Source organism: Ambystoma mexicanum, chromosome 7p, assembly GCF_040938575.1.
Source record: "Ambystoma mexicanum isolate Mex_15411 chromosome 7p, UKY_AmexF1_1, whole genome shotgun sequence".
Taxonomy (NCBI): domain Eukaryota; kingdom Metazoa; phylum Chordata; class Amphibia; order Caudata; family Ambystomatidae; genus Ambystoma; species Ambystoma mexicanum.
In genome coordinates this window covers 22064359-22080301 of record NC_090939.1, presented here as the reverse complement: position 1 = coordinate 22080301, position 15943 = coordinate 22064359, and the positions used below count along the sequence as shown (strand labels likewise).

General features: G+C 47.5%; 1 protein-coding gene across 3 annotated transcripts in view; it reads right to left on the bottom strand.

The window, feature by feature from the left end:
* The window catches only part of PWP2 (PWP2 small subunit processome component), a 306748-nt gene that overhangs the window by 252043 nt on the left and 38762 nt on the right, over nt 1-15943 (bottom strand). For all 3 annotated transcript variants that reach the window (XR_011283393.1, XM_069635678.1, XM_069635679.1), the window contains exons 4-6: nt 13208-13307; nt 11738-11881; nt 8821-8956 (exon numbers count right to left, since the gene is read on the bottom strand). Coding sequence is in view for 2 of the 3 variants with exons in the window: in XM_069635678.1 (XP_069491779.1) it covers nt 8821-8956; nt 11738-11881; nt 13208-13307 (380 nt within the window). In the remaining variant the exon portion in view is untranslated. The remainder of the gene's footprint in view (nt 1-8820; nt 8957-11737; nt 11882-13207; nt 13308-15943) is intronic.

Here is a 15943-nt window from a genome sequence, read left to right as displayed (position 1 = left end):
CGAGGTGCTGTATAAGCTGTGAAAGTGGGACTTGACTATAGCCTTGTTATGCAAAGAGATGGCCGGTAAAATGTGGCACATAACAGGGAGACACAGAGCACCCAAACTCATACCCCATTAGATAGGTCAGTTGAGTTACCAGTAGTGCGGTAACCTCCTGCTGGGTTCCCAGTACTGGCTTACTGGACCAAATGCGGGATCACCTGAGATACAGGGATGGAGCTGGGCAACAGTTGGGGTTGGAATGGGAGCGGGGGGAGTTGGGGAGTTTGTAGTGGTAGATGTTAGGGAACGAGCTTGCACCCACGCGCCACTGCGCATGACCCACGCTAAGTATTCTCGGGTCGAAGGACATGGAGGGAGGGAGAGGGGATGGGACCTAAAGGATAATGGGCGACCTTAAAATAGTAACCTGGAACGTCAGAGGACTCAACAGCTACCTGAAGAGAAATAAAGTGATGATGTACTTGAGAAGGCAAAAAGTAGACATAGCTTTGTTGCAAGAAACCCACCTCACTAAGGAAAAACAGGAGGTAGTTAAGAAAAAGTGGAGAAGGACCGCCATAGGAGCAACTTATTCGGCATATGCCATGGGGGTAATCATTTGGGTGGCACCACTTGTGCCTTTCCAGATACTACAGACCAGGTTGGAACCGGATGGGAGGATGGCAGTGATTCGGGGGCTTCTAGAGAACAGAGAACTGAGCATCATAAACACATATGCCCCCAACCAAGACACAGTGGCCTATTTTAAAACGTTATATAACGAGATCAGCCCCCACATAGTAGGTGCGATCATATGGGGAGGGGACTTCAACTGTACGCTAAACCCTAAAATGAATAGATCAGACATGAAACTAGATAAACCCACCCCGCAGCAAAAATGCTACAAGCCCTGCTAACGGACTTCAGACTGGAGGACATTTGGAGGCGGCAACATCCGAAACGATAGGCACTACTCACAATTCGCTGCCCCACACAACCTGAAAACAAGATTGGATTACATGTTCGCCACCCCGGAAATTGCTGGGGAAGTGGTAGGCTCAGAATATAATGCAGGAATACTATCAGACCATTCCCCTTTGGTCCTAGAGTGGTGACATCAGCCCCCCACATCCAGAATCCCAACGTGGAGGCTTAGAGCCGAGGCACTGAAAGACACTACATTCGGAGAGGACCTATGGGAGGAGATAATTGGTTACTTCGGGAATAATACAGGAAGCGTGGAATCAGAGGAGCTCTGTGGGAGGCCTTTAAGGTGGTAATAAGGAGGGCGGCCATATCCAAATCTAGAGGTCTCCAAGGGGGCATAGAGCGAGCGTTGCAGGAGACAGAAAAGAGAAGGCACCTCACAGGAGGATGCTGAACGTGTGAGCCAATTACAACAGGCTTGTTGTGGGCTTTGGGAGAGGCTAAGCAACCTGAATTACAAAAAATACATTGAAAGACAACACGCTGGGGGGGACAAACCGGGGAGGCTGCTTGCGTGGCTATATAAGAACGAGACACCAATATCAGCAATTAGAGAGATAACGGGAGAGGCAGGACAAGTCTGGAACACCCAGGAGACTAAACGAGATATTCCTTAGATTTTAAGAACACCTCTATGCAGATGCAGGAGACACAACAGAGCAAGAGATTCAGGAGACGCTAGAGGACATAGGATTGCCTAAATTAAGCGTGGAAGACAGAGAGAACCTAGAAGCCCCAGTCACAATAGAGGAATTAGAAACAGTGGTAATGCATCTGCCCACGTGCAAAGCCCCAGATACAGATGAGCCCCCCAGCAAGTTTTATAAAGCGTACAGACAAGAAGTGCTCCCCCCGCTATTGGCAATGTTAAACGAGGCCTTCGAGAAAGGGAGACTGCCGGAATCTCTGAGAGAGGCATTAATTATCCCGTTCCTTAAACCAGACAAGCCAAGCTCAGACTGCGGTTCTTACAGATCACTAGCTATGTTAAACCAGGACAGTAAGATCCTCAAGTCTGTACTGGCAAATACTTAAGCGGGTAATAAATAAACGTATACACCCTGATCAAACCGGTTATGTCCCAGGTAGAAGTATATCCGACAACCACAGGAGGCTCCACCACATTATAGAACAGACAGAGGGCGACCCAAACGAAATAGCAGTAGTCTCGCTAGACGCAGTCAAAGCCTTCGACTCGTCAGGTGGCCGTGGTTGATGGCGGCCCTAAAAGAATACGGGATGGGACCTGGGTACCTGCGGTGGGTGAAACTGCTGTATAGCTCCCCAACAGCCAGGGTCAAAACGGGAGCGATCATTTCAGATGAATGGCAATTTAGCAGAGGCACGAGACAGGGCTGCCCATGGTCCCCGATGCTGTACATCCTTGCATTAGAACCGCTGGAAATCTACCTGAGACAGCAATACAGAGAAATAGGGGTTCACACTAAAGGGGGAACCACACCCGATATCATTGTACACGGATGACATGCTGCTATACCGACGGTACCCTGAGGAAAACTTGCAATACATCCTGGAAGTGATGGAGCGCTATGCGGCTCTCTCGAGGATAGTGGTGAACCCCAAAAAATCGTGCATGTTCTCCCTGGGTAGATACAGAGGCATCCCACAGGAAAACTTGCCCACCTTGCAGATAGCCTGGCAGACCAGAACGTTCAGATACCTGGGATTAATATATATCATACAGTTGCAGACGAGCATAAGTATAACACAGAGAGCAATAGAAGGTATCAAGAATAGCATGGGGTGCTGGGCTAAGCTCCCCCTGGCCATGGTAGGGAGGGCGGCCTTGCTTAAGATGGTGGTCCTGCCTAGGTTATTACACTTCTTTGCAAACATCCCACATATGGTGCCCGAGCGCTTCTTCACCAAACTCCAGAGTCTATGTAGAGGTTTCTTGTGGCACAACTCCAGAAACAGGGTGGCGCGATGGAAATTACACAATACATACAACAGAGGGGTGGATAAACCTGCCGAACTTCGAGATATACCACCTGGCGGCACAGCTACAATATGTCACTAGGTGGTTGTCAGAAGACGAGACAGCAGAATCCAGACTGCTGAGGGATGAGAGCAACCCATACTTCCTAAAAGAACTAATATGGCTACCCAAATCGGAGATGCATTTGAGATTGAGACTGCTAGCACTAGGCTGGAAGATGTGGCATAAAGCGTGCCGAGCTATGGGAAACCCGGCCACATGTTCCGCCGCAGGCGTCACTCGTGGAGCTACGCAGGGTAGATGAGTAACTAAGGAAAGGAATCCAAAAACACTGGGAGCCGGTGGGCGTAGTCACCATGGGTGATATCTGGCAAGAAGGGGAAGTTTTGGACTTCCAAACGATAGTGGTTGAAACCGGGATACATGTGGGGCAACATATTACATATAATAGAATAGTCAAACGGGTGAAGGAAACGTAGTCCGAGATAACACTAGCAGAGCAACCGGATACAGCCATAGAAATGATGTATGACACCTCGGAGGGAGGGCATGCAATATCCCGGATTTACGAACTGACAATGTCTAGAGTGGGATAGGAGACGCTCCAACAGAGACGGGACTGGGAGGAGGAAGCGGGAGAAACAATGCGGGACGCGCAATGGGAAAGAGCTCAAAGATACCACAAGAAGGTGTCCAGGAACGCAAGGCTGCAACAAATCCAGCTATATGTCACCCACAGAGCATATATGACCCCCCCGAATGATAGTCAAATTCGGGAACACAGAAGAACAAAAATGTCCCAAGTGTGGAGAGTTGGAGGCAGGGATGATCCATATGTTCTGGGCGTGCCCGGAGTTGGGAACATTCTGGGAGGAAATCAAGCTCAGGCGATCCGAAAAGGGAATTAAACTAGACGTGGAATCCGTGTGGGCATGCATGCTGGGGGGATTCACCAGACCACGCAACCTGAAACACGTATGTAAACTTAAGGACCTAGCTTACATTCTGGTCAAAAGGAGAATTGCCATGAGCTGGAAAGCCGCCCATAGGCCCTCTAAACTAGAGCCATGGTGGAATGAACTCTTAAAATGAGCACACGCCGAGACAGTGGTATGTTATGAGGCAGCCAATAGAGGGGAAGGTGAAGTAGTGGCACTACTGACAGCATGGAGACAAATGGCAGCCGCATGGTCTGGGTCCACCCATGCCAATTCCAGTGGCGATGACACGCCCGAGAACGATGAAGAAAATCAATCCCAGGAGGTGGGAGCCAGGGGTACAGTGGGGGGTGCGAGGGGGCAGGGACATTAAGAAGTAACATGCATTGTATGCGAAGAAACCTGTAACTGAAAATCTCGGGTGTGACAGTTAAGTTTTGTTTGTTGTAAAAACGAATAAAAATGATCTAAATTTTTTTTTTTTTTTTAAAAGCCACTATGGAGAGTCAAAAAAGGACACCCATAAAAAGAGTTGAAGATTCTGTGAGTGTGGCACTAATGCCAGTACTGCACAATAGTCAAGGATCCGATTTGGACCTTAGATACTCATAATTTGTATCCTAATTTTAGAAATCTATTTTGCCTACTATCTGCACCCTATTCCAGCCATAGCCTCATACACTCGTGTATTAAATTGTGCTGGTCTTAATCGATCCGAGTCGTGCTGTGTGGCGCATCATACAGCCACCCATTCATGCTTATTCATTAAGGCCACAACCCACAGTTTGAATGGTGCATGGGTGTGGACTGGCTGGGTTCCTGTATAAGATGCATGGATTGTTGGGAAGGAACCAGGGTCCTCCCGAACCCCTAAGCGCTTTAGAGTTAGGCAAGACCTCTTTAAGGTGCTATAATGAACTAGGGGGAGGAGGGGTACTGGGAAGGCTCTCCCATGCAAACAATCACATACACAGACATAGGCAAGCACTGAAGAAGCTTTGGTTTATTCTAATAATCTTGTTCGACCTAGTCCTAAGTACTGCCCTAAATCCAACAGTGATATATTAATGTCCACAAAGTCCTCGCTATTTAAGTCACCCGAGGGTGTAGGAAGTGTCTGTGTGCCATCCCAAATGGGCATTTGCTGATTTAGGGAAACTCAGAGTGTGTATTTTGAAGTGTGTGTGTTACTATTATATTGCCCCTTCTGAAGGTTTATTCAAACTGACTGTTAAATAAATTAATAATGGTTTAATCAAGAAACCTTGTGTGTAAGAGTTTAAATGAATACTAGTCACTGTGAATCACTGTGTAACTCCCCTACAGCTCACATTGACCCCTCTTGAGATAAGCCTGGCTGCTCAACACGCTACCAACCTGTGTAGTACAGACTTATACCAAATGTTGGGTTCCTATTGCTAGGAGGTCAGGGTTGTTGTAGTGCACCCAAAGGGTACTGCATACAATCTTGCCCAACAGCCAAGAAGGCCCACGATAAGCTGCACCTCATCAGAGGCATTCTTCGTTTCCTCACTTTCCCCCAGAAACTCAAAGTCTCCAGAGCCCTGGTCCTCTCTAGGCTGTACTACTGCAACAGCCTCTTCCTCAATCTTCCTCTATCTTTCCTTCGCCCGCTTCAACTAATCCAGAATAGGACAGCAACACTTATCCTTGGCCTCAAGCCCAGGTACTGCATCTCTCCAGCCCTAAAATCTGTCCACTGGCTCCCGGTTGCTGCTAGGATCAAGTTCAAGACCCTCTGCATCATTCACAAGGCTTTCTGGGGCCTGGGACCCTGCTACATTCAACTCTCTCTCCCTAAATGCCTCCCTGCTAGAGCCCTTCGGTCTTCTAGCTCCAACTCTCTGCTGATCAGACGCTTCACTAAGGATGGAGTGGGGGGTAGATCTCTCTCCACCGCAGAAGAATCCCTCTGGAATGGTCTCCTGCTCCTTGTTAGGGAGAATTCTCCGAAATGTGCCAATTCCCTCCACCTTAGAGACCCCCCCCCCCAATCAACTTTGCTGGATTTTGAGGGCTTCATTATTTTAACCTGGAGAGAGCACGACCCTTTTTCCCCCACTCTCTCATGTATTTTAATGTAATTTCTGAGCTTTGTGTTTCTTATGGTTATGGAGCCTGACAAACTCCAAAGGCATCATCTTTTCCATTGTGTCACACATCACCTTCAGTGCAGTGGCACAGGGAAGTCTTTCAGATTTACCTTACAATAGGGTGCTGGGGGTTACCTAATAGCCCCCTTTTGTCTAGCTTCTCATGTAACATTTTTATGTTACTCTTTCCTCACTGAATGGCTGGTGGTAGTGGTTCAATTTTAACTACCGTAGTGTGCATTTACCGCGGGCTGCGTTCGCAGCTGCAGTAAAGCACCCCATTGTACAATTTTTGTCAAAATGGCCCCGTCTTCTTTTTTCGCCATTTCTTTGTGGAAAGATCCTTCTTGAGATTTACTATGCACGCCAAACCAGGTTTGGTCCCATTGTTCGCTTTGCCTTTGGCGGGATTCACGAGTGACTCCCGCCTCTGGCTCCAGGGTGTCTGGGGTAGGCAAGAAGTGAGGGAGGTGCCCGAAACTCCCTGTGCTTAGTCTCCTAGGAGACCCAAACGCACTCTGTAGTGATTGGCCTGCTGACTGTCTGGCAAGGACAGCCACCCTGCTGGGTAACTGACAGCTAAGCTGTAATGAATGGGAGAGAACTGAATAAAAGGCGAGGCTTTTGGCTTGGAAGGCAGAGTCGACCACTGGACGAAGGAACTGAAGAACAACTTGAAGAGGACGCCTGCTGCAACTCCTGGACCGTTTGGTTGGCCCGGTTAAGCCCTGCTGCTCATCTGAAACTCCAAATTCGTATCGACAGAGAAGCCCCTGCAAGGACAACTTCTCCCCTTGAGTTGGTGGGACCACTCACATCCAAAGTAAGCCACCTGGACATTCTCTCGGACCTGGTTGCTGCTGGAAATTGAATAGCCAGGGAAAGGAACACCAGATTGTGTGCGTTGCTTTTAAGTTGGCCAAGAGCTCCAGGAAGATCCTCCGGACTCCCAGGAAGCAGGACTGACCGAGCCTGAGACGCCTCAACAGAGTGCAGGACCCCAGACGCAAGGAAAGTTCATCTCGACAGCCAGGAACCACAGTGTTGCTGTTTGCGGTAGTCGCGAGGAGCTGAAACACTGAAGTGCCACTTGTTGGAAAGATTGCTGGTTGCGAGCGGTGACCGTCTCATTGCATTGCTGCAGGAGTCCCCAGAAGTCCTCCCTCTTATCCCCACGACTGAGGGCCAGGAACAGTGAGATCTGCAGAGCTGCTCAGGAACAGGAGTCATCTGCTGCACTTTTTCTTCACTACAACAGTACTGTAATAGTCTGAGAGAACTTACCTCTTGTTGTAGAGTTGCTTGCATCTTCTACTACTCACAAGTAAACAGCGTGTGGCCCTACATTGATTCTTCTTTTCTTCAAAGACTTCTAAATCAGTGTGTAAATACTTTTCTTACTTACCTGCAAGAAGTGCTTCATCCCATATAAGACTTTTGCCCATCGACTTTGGCTTAGCCTGTTGTACTGAATTACTCTTCTTGGGGGATCCAAAAGTATTTGTCTGCTTAAGAATATTTGTGGTCTCTTGTTTGTTCTAATAACCTTTCCTTTAACCAACTTCTAAAAGTATTCTAAATGCCAACAGTAAGATATTAATGTCCCCAGCACCCTAGCTATTGAAGTCACCTGAGGGTGTAGGTTGTGTCTGTGGTCATCCCAAAAGGGCCTTTACTGATTTAGGAACTAAGTGTGTACAGTATTGAAGTGTATTTGTGTGTTATTATTATATTGCTCCATTTTGAAGAAGGCTTATTCTAACTGACTGCTAAATTAATAATTGTTTATTCAAGAAACCTTGTGTGTAAGTGTTTATTTGAATACTTGTCACTGTGAATCTCGGTGTAACTCCCCTACTGCTCACATTGACCACTCTTGAGATGAGCATGGCTGCTCAACACGCTACCAACCTGTGTAGTACAGACTTATACCAAAGGTTGGGTTCCTATTGCCAGGAGGTCAGGGTTGTTGAAGTGCACCCAAAGCGCACTGCATACAGTCTTGCCTAACACTCCTCTCAGGCTTGAGCCGGATCTCCGGAATCTCGTCAAGATCCTCTTTTTCTCTTCTTCCTTCCCTCTCCCCTCCCCTGCTAACACCCCGTCTGCCTCAGTGACTGGCTGCATGGATCCCTCTGGGTTATACAGGGCACCCGCCCCCACCCAGTCCACCCTCGTCTTCGCACTCAGCATGTGGACCCTCACCCCATGCACCCCAACATCCCTAGCACTTGCCCTCCTCTGCCTCCCCATAGCACTCGCCTAGCCCCTTGTTGCCCTCTCCCCCTCCCCCCTTCACTCGCTCTCTTCTCTTTACCCTGCACTTCCCTTCCCACCCTATGCACTCCCCACCCCTCCTCACAGTTCTTGTTACTGCACTTGCACGATCCGAATGTCACAAGGCCAAGTAGGACTGTTACTGTTTTCCTTCTGCCATGACACCCCCCCCCCCCCACACCCCAACCCCCTTTCTGTCTTGGGACACCTTAAAACACCATTTGTTGTATAGGTACCTGACAAATTTCCAATAAAATTAAATTAAAATAAAAACAGTCATGGAGACTTCCGTAAATATCTCTTGTCAGCAAAAACACTTTGGATACCAAAAGCCAGCAAAACAATTAAGGGGATTTCTGACCTAAAACACCCTCGCTGAAGTGGCATTGAGGGAAAATGACTGAGCTATATGAGAATTTAATGAATATATTTGTTCCTGAGTGAGAGGTCAATATCACATTTTAACACAAAGCTCTCATCCAACCCGGTCCATGTTTTTAATCTGGGTGGACATTTGCTGCTTCAACCAAAGATAACCTCAAGCCCTTCTCAGACTTACATCCAAACTGTCCTCTTCGAAAAAGCATGCCACAATGACATCCTTGTGGCCCCCCAGGGAGTAGTACACAAGGTTGGCCCAGCGCTCCGCTCCGAACACCCAAGTGGACATATCGCGACTTCCAACCGCAAAGCACCTGGAGGAAGAGAGAAGGGTAAACTCTGCGTTCAGACCACCACACCAAGATCGCTTACAGCACAAAACATTGCATAGTCCTACACAATATGCACAAACTTTGCAGGATTAATGGTCAAATAAAATAGATGCAAAACACTAATTTCACACAAACACATGGTTGGCCATCTCACAGCTTAACTTCCACTCCAATTCTATTGGTTGTCTCCACGAGCATCAATCTAACTTCATGGCTGCAAGAAGCACGGAAACTGCTGTCCTGAACATTCGTGAAGATCCGCTCTCCAACCTTGACTCTAAGATCCACTCTGTCCTCATCCGACTTGATCTCTCATCTGCCTTTGACACGGTCAACCATACCATCCTGCTCAACTGTCTCCGTGACAACATGGGTATCACCGATCAGGCTCTGGCCTGGCCGGCCTCTTTCCTCTCTGATCGAACCTCCCAGATCCAACTTGGGTCCTTCCTTTCATCTATCTCCATTTCTACCTGTGGTGTTCCCCAGGGGTCCAACCTCTCACCCTGGCTCTTCAACAAATACCAGGCAACTCTTGCACACTGCATCGCCATTTTCGGCTCCCACTTCCAGTGCTATGCTGATGACACTCAACTCATGTTCAGGCTTCCCTCTGCCACCTCCTCTCCTTCGCTCATCTCTGATTGTCCATCTGCCATTCAAGATTGGTGTACTGCCAGCGATATCTGCCTGAACGCCAGCAAGACGGAGATCCTCCTCATCGGCACACCTTCACCCTCCTTTCCTCTCACTCTCTGGCTGACCTCCCTTAGCCCCCCCTCGTACTCCTACCTGTGAGGCTAAGAACCTCTGTGTCATCTTTGACTCCACGCTTTCCTTCTCTGCCCACATCTCTGATGTCTCTAAAAAGTCGAACTTCCTACTGCACCCCCCTCAGAGGTATTCTGCCTTAACTCTCCTTCCCCCAGAAGCTCACTGTCTCTTGATCCCTGGTTCTCTCTAGGTTGGACTATTGTAACAGTCTCTTTCTAAATCTACCTGCTTCTACTCTCTGCCCTTTGCAACCTATCCATAACAGGACTGCAAGACTTGTGCTTGGCCTCAAGCCCTGGGATTGTATCTCTCCAGCCCTGAAATCTCTCCACTGGCTCCCAGTTGCTGTGAGGATTAAATTCAATATCCTTTGCATTGTCCACAAGGTTTTATGGGGCCCGGGTCCAATATACCTTCAGCTGTCCCTTCGTAAATATCTTCCCTCTCAAGCTCTTCGCTCCTCTACCTCCAACTCCCTCAGGGTCAGTCGTTTTTCAAAGAAACAAGCTGGGCGTAGAACTTGGTCATCAGCTGGGGCCTCCCTCTAGAACAGCCTCCCTGCCACTCTGAAACTTGAGGAAAACCATCTCTGGTTCTGGAAGCTCCTCAAGATCTTCCTCTTTGCTTCTGCCTTCACCCCTCCCCTCCCCAGCTGATCTGCTCTCTCTCGGCACTGTGCACCTGGCCCACCTTCTGACTTCTGGGCCCAGGTACCTGCTCACCCTGCCACCCACCTGCACTGCCTCCAGGCAATCCCTTGCACTGGGGCCTGTATCTGTAACCATACAGTCCCCCACCCTTATTTCTTTCTGCACTTACCAGACTCACCCTTTGTCGCCTTAAACCTAGCACTTGCCACCGGCTGGCTGCACTACCACAGTTTGCAGCTTGTTATTTATTATCTTTTTTGCTCTGCACTTTACACCTCACCCCCTTCCATGCACTTTTCCACCTCCCATGCACTTGCGCGTTCTCAATGTCACTGGGCATAGTAAGATCGTTGTTTTTGTTCTCCCCTGTTCCCCTCTCTTGCCTTGTCGCACTCTGAAACACGTGTGTACGAGCGCAATATGAGAAAATATTAATACCAATATCTAACTTAATGCCACAAAGGACTTTAGCCATCCTCTCTGGTAGCCCTTAAAGTTGAATGCATTTGTGGCACAGCCACCCATTGCCAGATGTTGCCATATCCATGGTGGATAGGCTACGGCTACGTAAAGTGTTCCATTCTGGGTGCATATCCATCTGTATGCAAAGTAGTACACCTCAGGAATGGATGCACACAGAGAGCATGCATGCTCCCTGATGCAGCGCTGCATGAAGGCGGCAGGACTTCAGTCTACGTCCCAGTTTCAATTCAAATAAGACCTGGCAAATGCCTCATTTCACATGCAAAACCATTGGCTTCATAAATGGGGGTTTCAGAATATGTGTAAAATGCTACTCTCATTTTACAAACTATCCTGGATGCAGTTTTTATTGCATGCACGTTATTTTATAACCAGTTTGTAAAGAGATGCAGTTATGCGTCATTAAGTACTTGCCCTACACCACAAATTTCGACAAATTAGCAACCAACCCCAGAGGACAAGGATGAAATTTGTAAGGAGCACAGAGTCTAGCTGGAGCCACTGCCCCAAGAGACATCACTGAAGAAGGCGCATGGCGCCAACTGATGAAATTAGGTTGGGGATGCAAGAGTCTGAATAATAGCGTGGAAGAAGACAAACAAGGCGACGGGAATGTCCTGGGTATAGATAATGGGGCCTGTGAGGGCCGAGTGTATGCATGGGGAACATCACACAAGTCTGCAGTGCTGAAGGGAATATATTGGGGTACAGAGGTTGGGGGGTGGGGGGGGGGATAAATCATACTAACATCATGTGAAAAGACCAGCAGTGGCGAGGGGAGAGCCTGGCTGCATGGCCCACGGAACAGGCGGACGCCCCATGCAGCATGGTCATAAGCGAGGGATGATTCACTTACTTGGAATCGTCTGTCCAGTCAATGCATGTGGTTTCATCGTAGGGGCCATAGTAACTTTTGTCGAGAACAAAGGCGTTGAATTCTCGCTTCTTGCCCGGGGCATGGTACATCAAAGCCACATTATCCTTTGTGATCACAAACTTCCTACAAAAGAAACATCAACGGAATAAAGGTTTGGTCACGCAACAGCCAAGAGGGTGAGACAATGGGTGTAGAGTTACAAAACTAATGTGGCGTAGGACAGGTGAGAGGGTTGTAGGGTGCATTATACACACATACATACATACATACACATACATATATACACAAAAGTGATTGCGTGCGCATGTGTGTAGTTACAGCCAAAAGTATCTAAGAAGGCGTTTGCTGGAGTGCAAGTGTTTTTTGTAAAGATTGACTCGCCCCAGGATCCTCTGGGCCAGGAGGATAGCTCAGGGGCAATGTACTCTTCTTGGAAACAAGACCGCACCGAGAAACACAGGTTCGATATCCGATCCGTGCTTCGAGCCCGGAGTTCGACTTGAAGAATGAAAATAAAAATAATTACATTCTTTTAAGCTCCACAAGATAAACACTTGGTTCTAGAGAAGTTCCCAGAGCCTCGCGGGTCTTGTTCAGTTGCACATTTTGACTTACTGTCATGTAGCAGAGACCCCAAAAAACATTTCCCATATGAAATCCTGACAAGACGACTTCACAATTCCAAGTGTATTATTCTCAAATGACTCTCTCCCCTACATGATGCATCAATGGGGCACTGCAGGATTCCCACAGCCTGATCTCGGAAGAAGCGTGTGCATGAAGACTGTCTCAGAGTGACTGTTCTCTGATAAAACAATTAAGGTGGGCAAAATAGGCACACTCATTTTCTCGGTTCCTTCCACATACAATTATTTTATGATCTGTAAATTTCAGTCATAAAACAGGTAATCATTCCCCGTGTACCACAGACACGTTGAATGATCGGCCCAGTGTCTGTCGCAGACCAACCACCCAACTCAGAGAGGCAAAGCAGGTATTGTATCTGCCACCCAAACACACCACACCACCCCCAAAGGCAGTCTGCATTCTGTAGGCCAGGTGCATGTATGATGTAGGTCTCAAATGAACATCTAATCTTGACACAGGTCGGGTACACATATGCACACAAACATACACAGTCAACTCTCCACTATACCCAAGTGAGACTGGGTGAACTGATTCCCACAGTTTCCTCCACTGGTTACTTGTAGACCCTTTGCTGACAAATGCCTTCCCCCCTCCCTGGTTGTTAGATCCCCAATCCCTTGTTTCTCTATTCCATACCCTTGTTCTCCCCCACCCCCAATGGCTGTAAAGCGCTCAGTTGCTTCCTGAAGCTAGGTCCACGCTAAAAAAATAGCTGTATGATAATAACTTGGATATGGCACAGAGAAAGAACCATCTAGATTTATACAACAATGATATGGCAGCAGAAGAAAACGTCCTTACCTGCCGTCTGGGGAGAAGCAAATACTGTGCACAGGCTTGTGGAAGTTAAAGTGGTGCAGCACCGACTTACTGACCATGCTGACGAGAACCGCAGCCCCCTCTGTAAGAGAGAAACAGGTCAGAGACTGAAGTGGGGCAGTAACATTTGAGACAGGCAGATACAAGTCTACCATGACACAGACACAAACCCAATCACTGATCTACCCCAGTGATTATGTGCGACGACAACAGCATTATACACATGACACCCAACCATGCAACACTACCTCTAGAAATGCTAGATTGCACTTGAGACTAACTAAATTACATGAACCACTAGCTAGAACTCTCACCACCTCTAACCGTAAGAAAATGACTCCCACTGTAATTCCGAACAAGAGTACTAAAATACCTCACAACTTCCCTCAGAGTACATAAAGGACACACACACTCCACTTCTACGACCCAACTTACAGGTACCCCCTGTACACCTATAACTATCATCCCTCCCCTAAAGGTGCTTTAATTAATGCTAGATCTATGGTAGCTCATGATATTGAGGTCTCAGACCTTATCCAGACCGAAAACTGACTTCTTGGCCATCACCAAATCCTGGTTACATGCTGCTGCAGTACCAGCCCTTATGCTAGCAATTCCCAGTGGATATACTATGTTAAGATCGGATAGAAGTAAAAGCCTGTGGAGGAGGTATAGCCCTTATTGTCAAATCTAGTCCGTCCATTAGACTAGCTCCAACTAATGACATCAAATCTTGTGAAAATCTTACAGCCAAGTTATTGATTAACAACTCTCAGACCCAAACGATTCACTTGATATACAGGCCTCATTGGGACCTTTGAGGAGGATATCTCGACATTCTTCACAAGTTGTTCTCCTGGGAGACCTCAACTTGGGTTTCAATGACCCCAAAGACCCTCATGCAACAAAGGGAGAATAATCTACTGGGGAGCGGATTACAATTGTAATGTCTCTATTTCATCAATCTCCCCCCAGATCTGGACAGACCATCACCTCATAATATTTACACTTGCAACCAATACATCTACCTCTACCCCCATTGAGCTGGCTCCACCTATTCCAACAAGGAATAAAAAACATTATCACCCAGGACAACCTTCTTCCCTTGATTTTACCCAAACTTCCACTCGTTGGCAGAAAACTTGGGCCCTGAAGCCCTAGTGAATGAGTTCATAGCTCTCGACTCAAACGCACCACTTAAAATGAGACAAAGTAAACCTAAAGCCCATCTCAACTCCTGGCACACACTTTACTTGAAAACACTACGTACCAAAAAAGACAATGCGAGGTCGCATGGAGATTACGTCCCTCCGTAGAGAATAAAAAAATAACCAGCCTCTACAAAAAGGAAATACTGGTGACTAAACGGGAAACTTACAACACTAGAATATCTCAAGCCAACTCGAGTATAAAAAGGAACTTTTTGTCATCTTGAAAGAAATAGAATCTCCCATCCCAGTGTTAGATAACTGTGCAAAAGACAAATCCTGGTGCTCTAATTAAGCAATATAACCCGAGCGTCGGGGGGCATTACCGACTCAGGTAATGCCCCGGGGCCCATAGGTAAGGCCCTCCACGGGGCATTACCAGAGTCGGTAATGCCCCCGACGTGAGGGTTATATTGCTATTAGTACCCGGCCCGCAAAAATTGCGTGACCGGGGCACTAAAAGCTTTTTTTTTGTCCCGAAGCACTGCTGCGTTTCGGGAGAAAAAAAAAAAGAAAGAAAATGGCCGTCACCATGGAAAGGGAAAACGGAGTCCGTTTTCCCTTTCCATGGCGGCCATCGGGAGCGGACGCGCTGGGAACACAAGAAAAAAAAAAAGACAATGGCCGAGGAATCCCGGCTGAGGGATTCCCGGCGAGAGCCAGTCGGAATGCGTGTTGCATTCTCCTTGGCTTTCGCTGGGTATTAATATACAGCAAGCACTGGCCAACAAAGTCAACTCTTCAGGCCAAAATTGCCAAGAAAAAAAGCATCACTGATCCCAACTTCCTAGCCCAAAATGCTCAACACACCTCCTAAAATCTTCACTCACCCCCCTTTCAAATTCTCCAAAGTATCTATTATTGAGACAGAAAAAACTATACTATCGATCAAACCATCTAACTGTCAAGGAGACCAATGCCCATCCCAACCTATAAAGGATGCAACCAGAGACTTGGCTCCCTTCATTTCGAAACATATTAGTGCCTCTTTTGACACAGTATCCATACCAAGTAACCTTAAAGAATCTTGGGTGCTCCCTTTACTTAAACAGACGTTAAACCCCACCATACCTACAAACTACCGCCCAATCGCAACAGTGCCCTTTCAATTACAAATCATAGACAAAATGACATACCTACTAATACAAAAACACCTGGAAGCTAACCACCTGTTAGGAGTAGGCCAGTCTGGTTTCCGACCCCAGCATGGGACTGAAACAGCCTTAATAGATCTAAAGGCCCATATTGATGAGCTTAGGGATAAAGGGAAATCTGTCCTACTCCTTCTCTTGGACTTATCAGCTGCATTCGACCTTGTTGACCACAAGATCCTATGTAGGCATCTAGATTTGGCTGCCCACTTTTCCGAAGAAGCCATAGCCTGGATACAATCCTTTCTCACCAACAGGACCATGAGAGTCTTCTCGCCCATGGCGGCCGCAGACCCCATCCCTATTACATGCAGAGTGCCCCAGGGTTCTTGTGTTTCACCCACCCTATACAATATTTT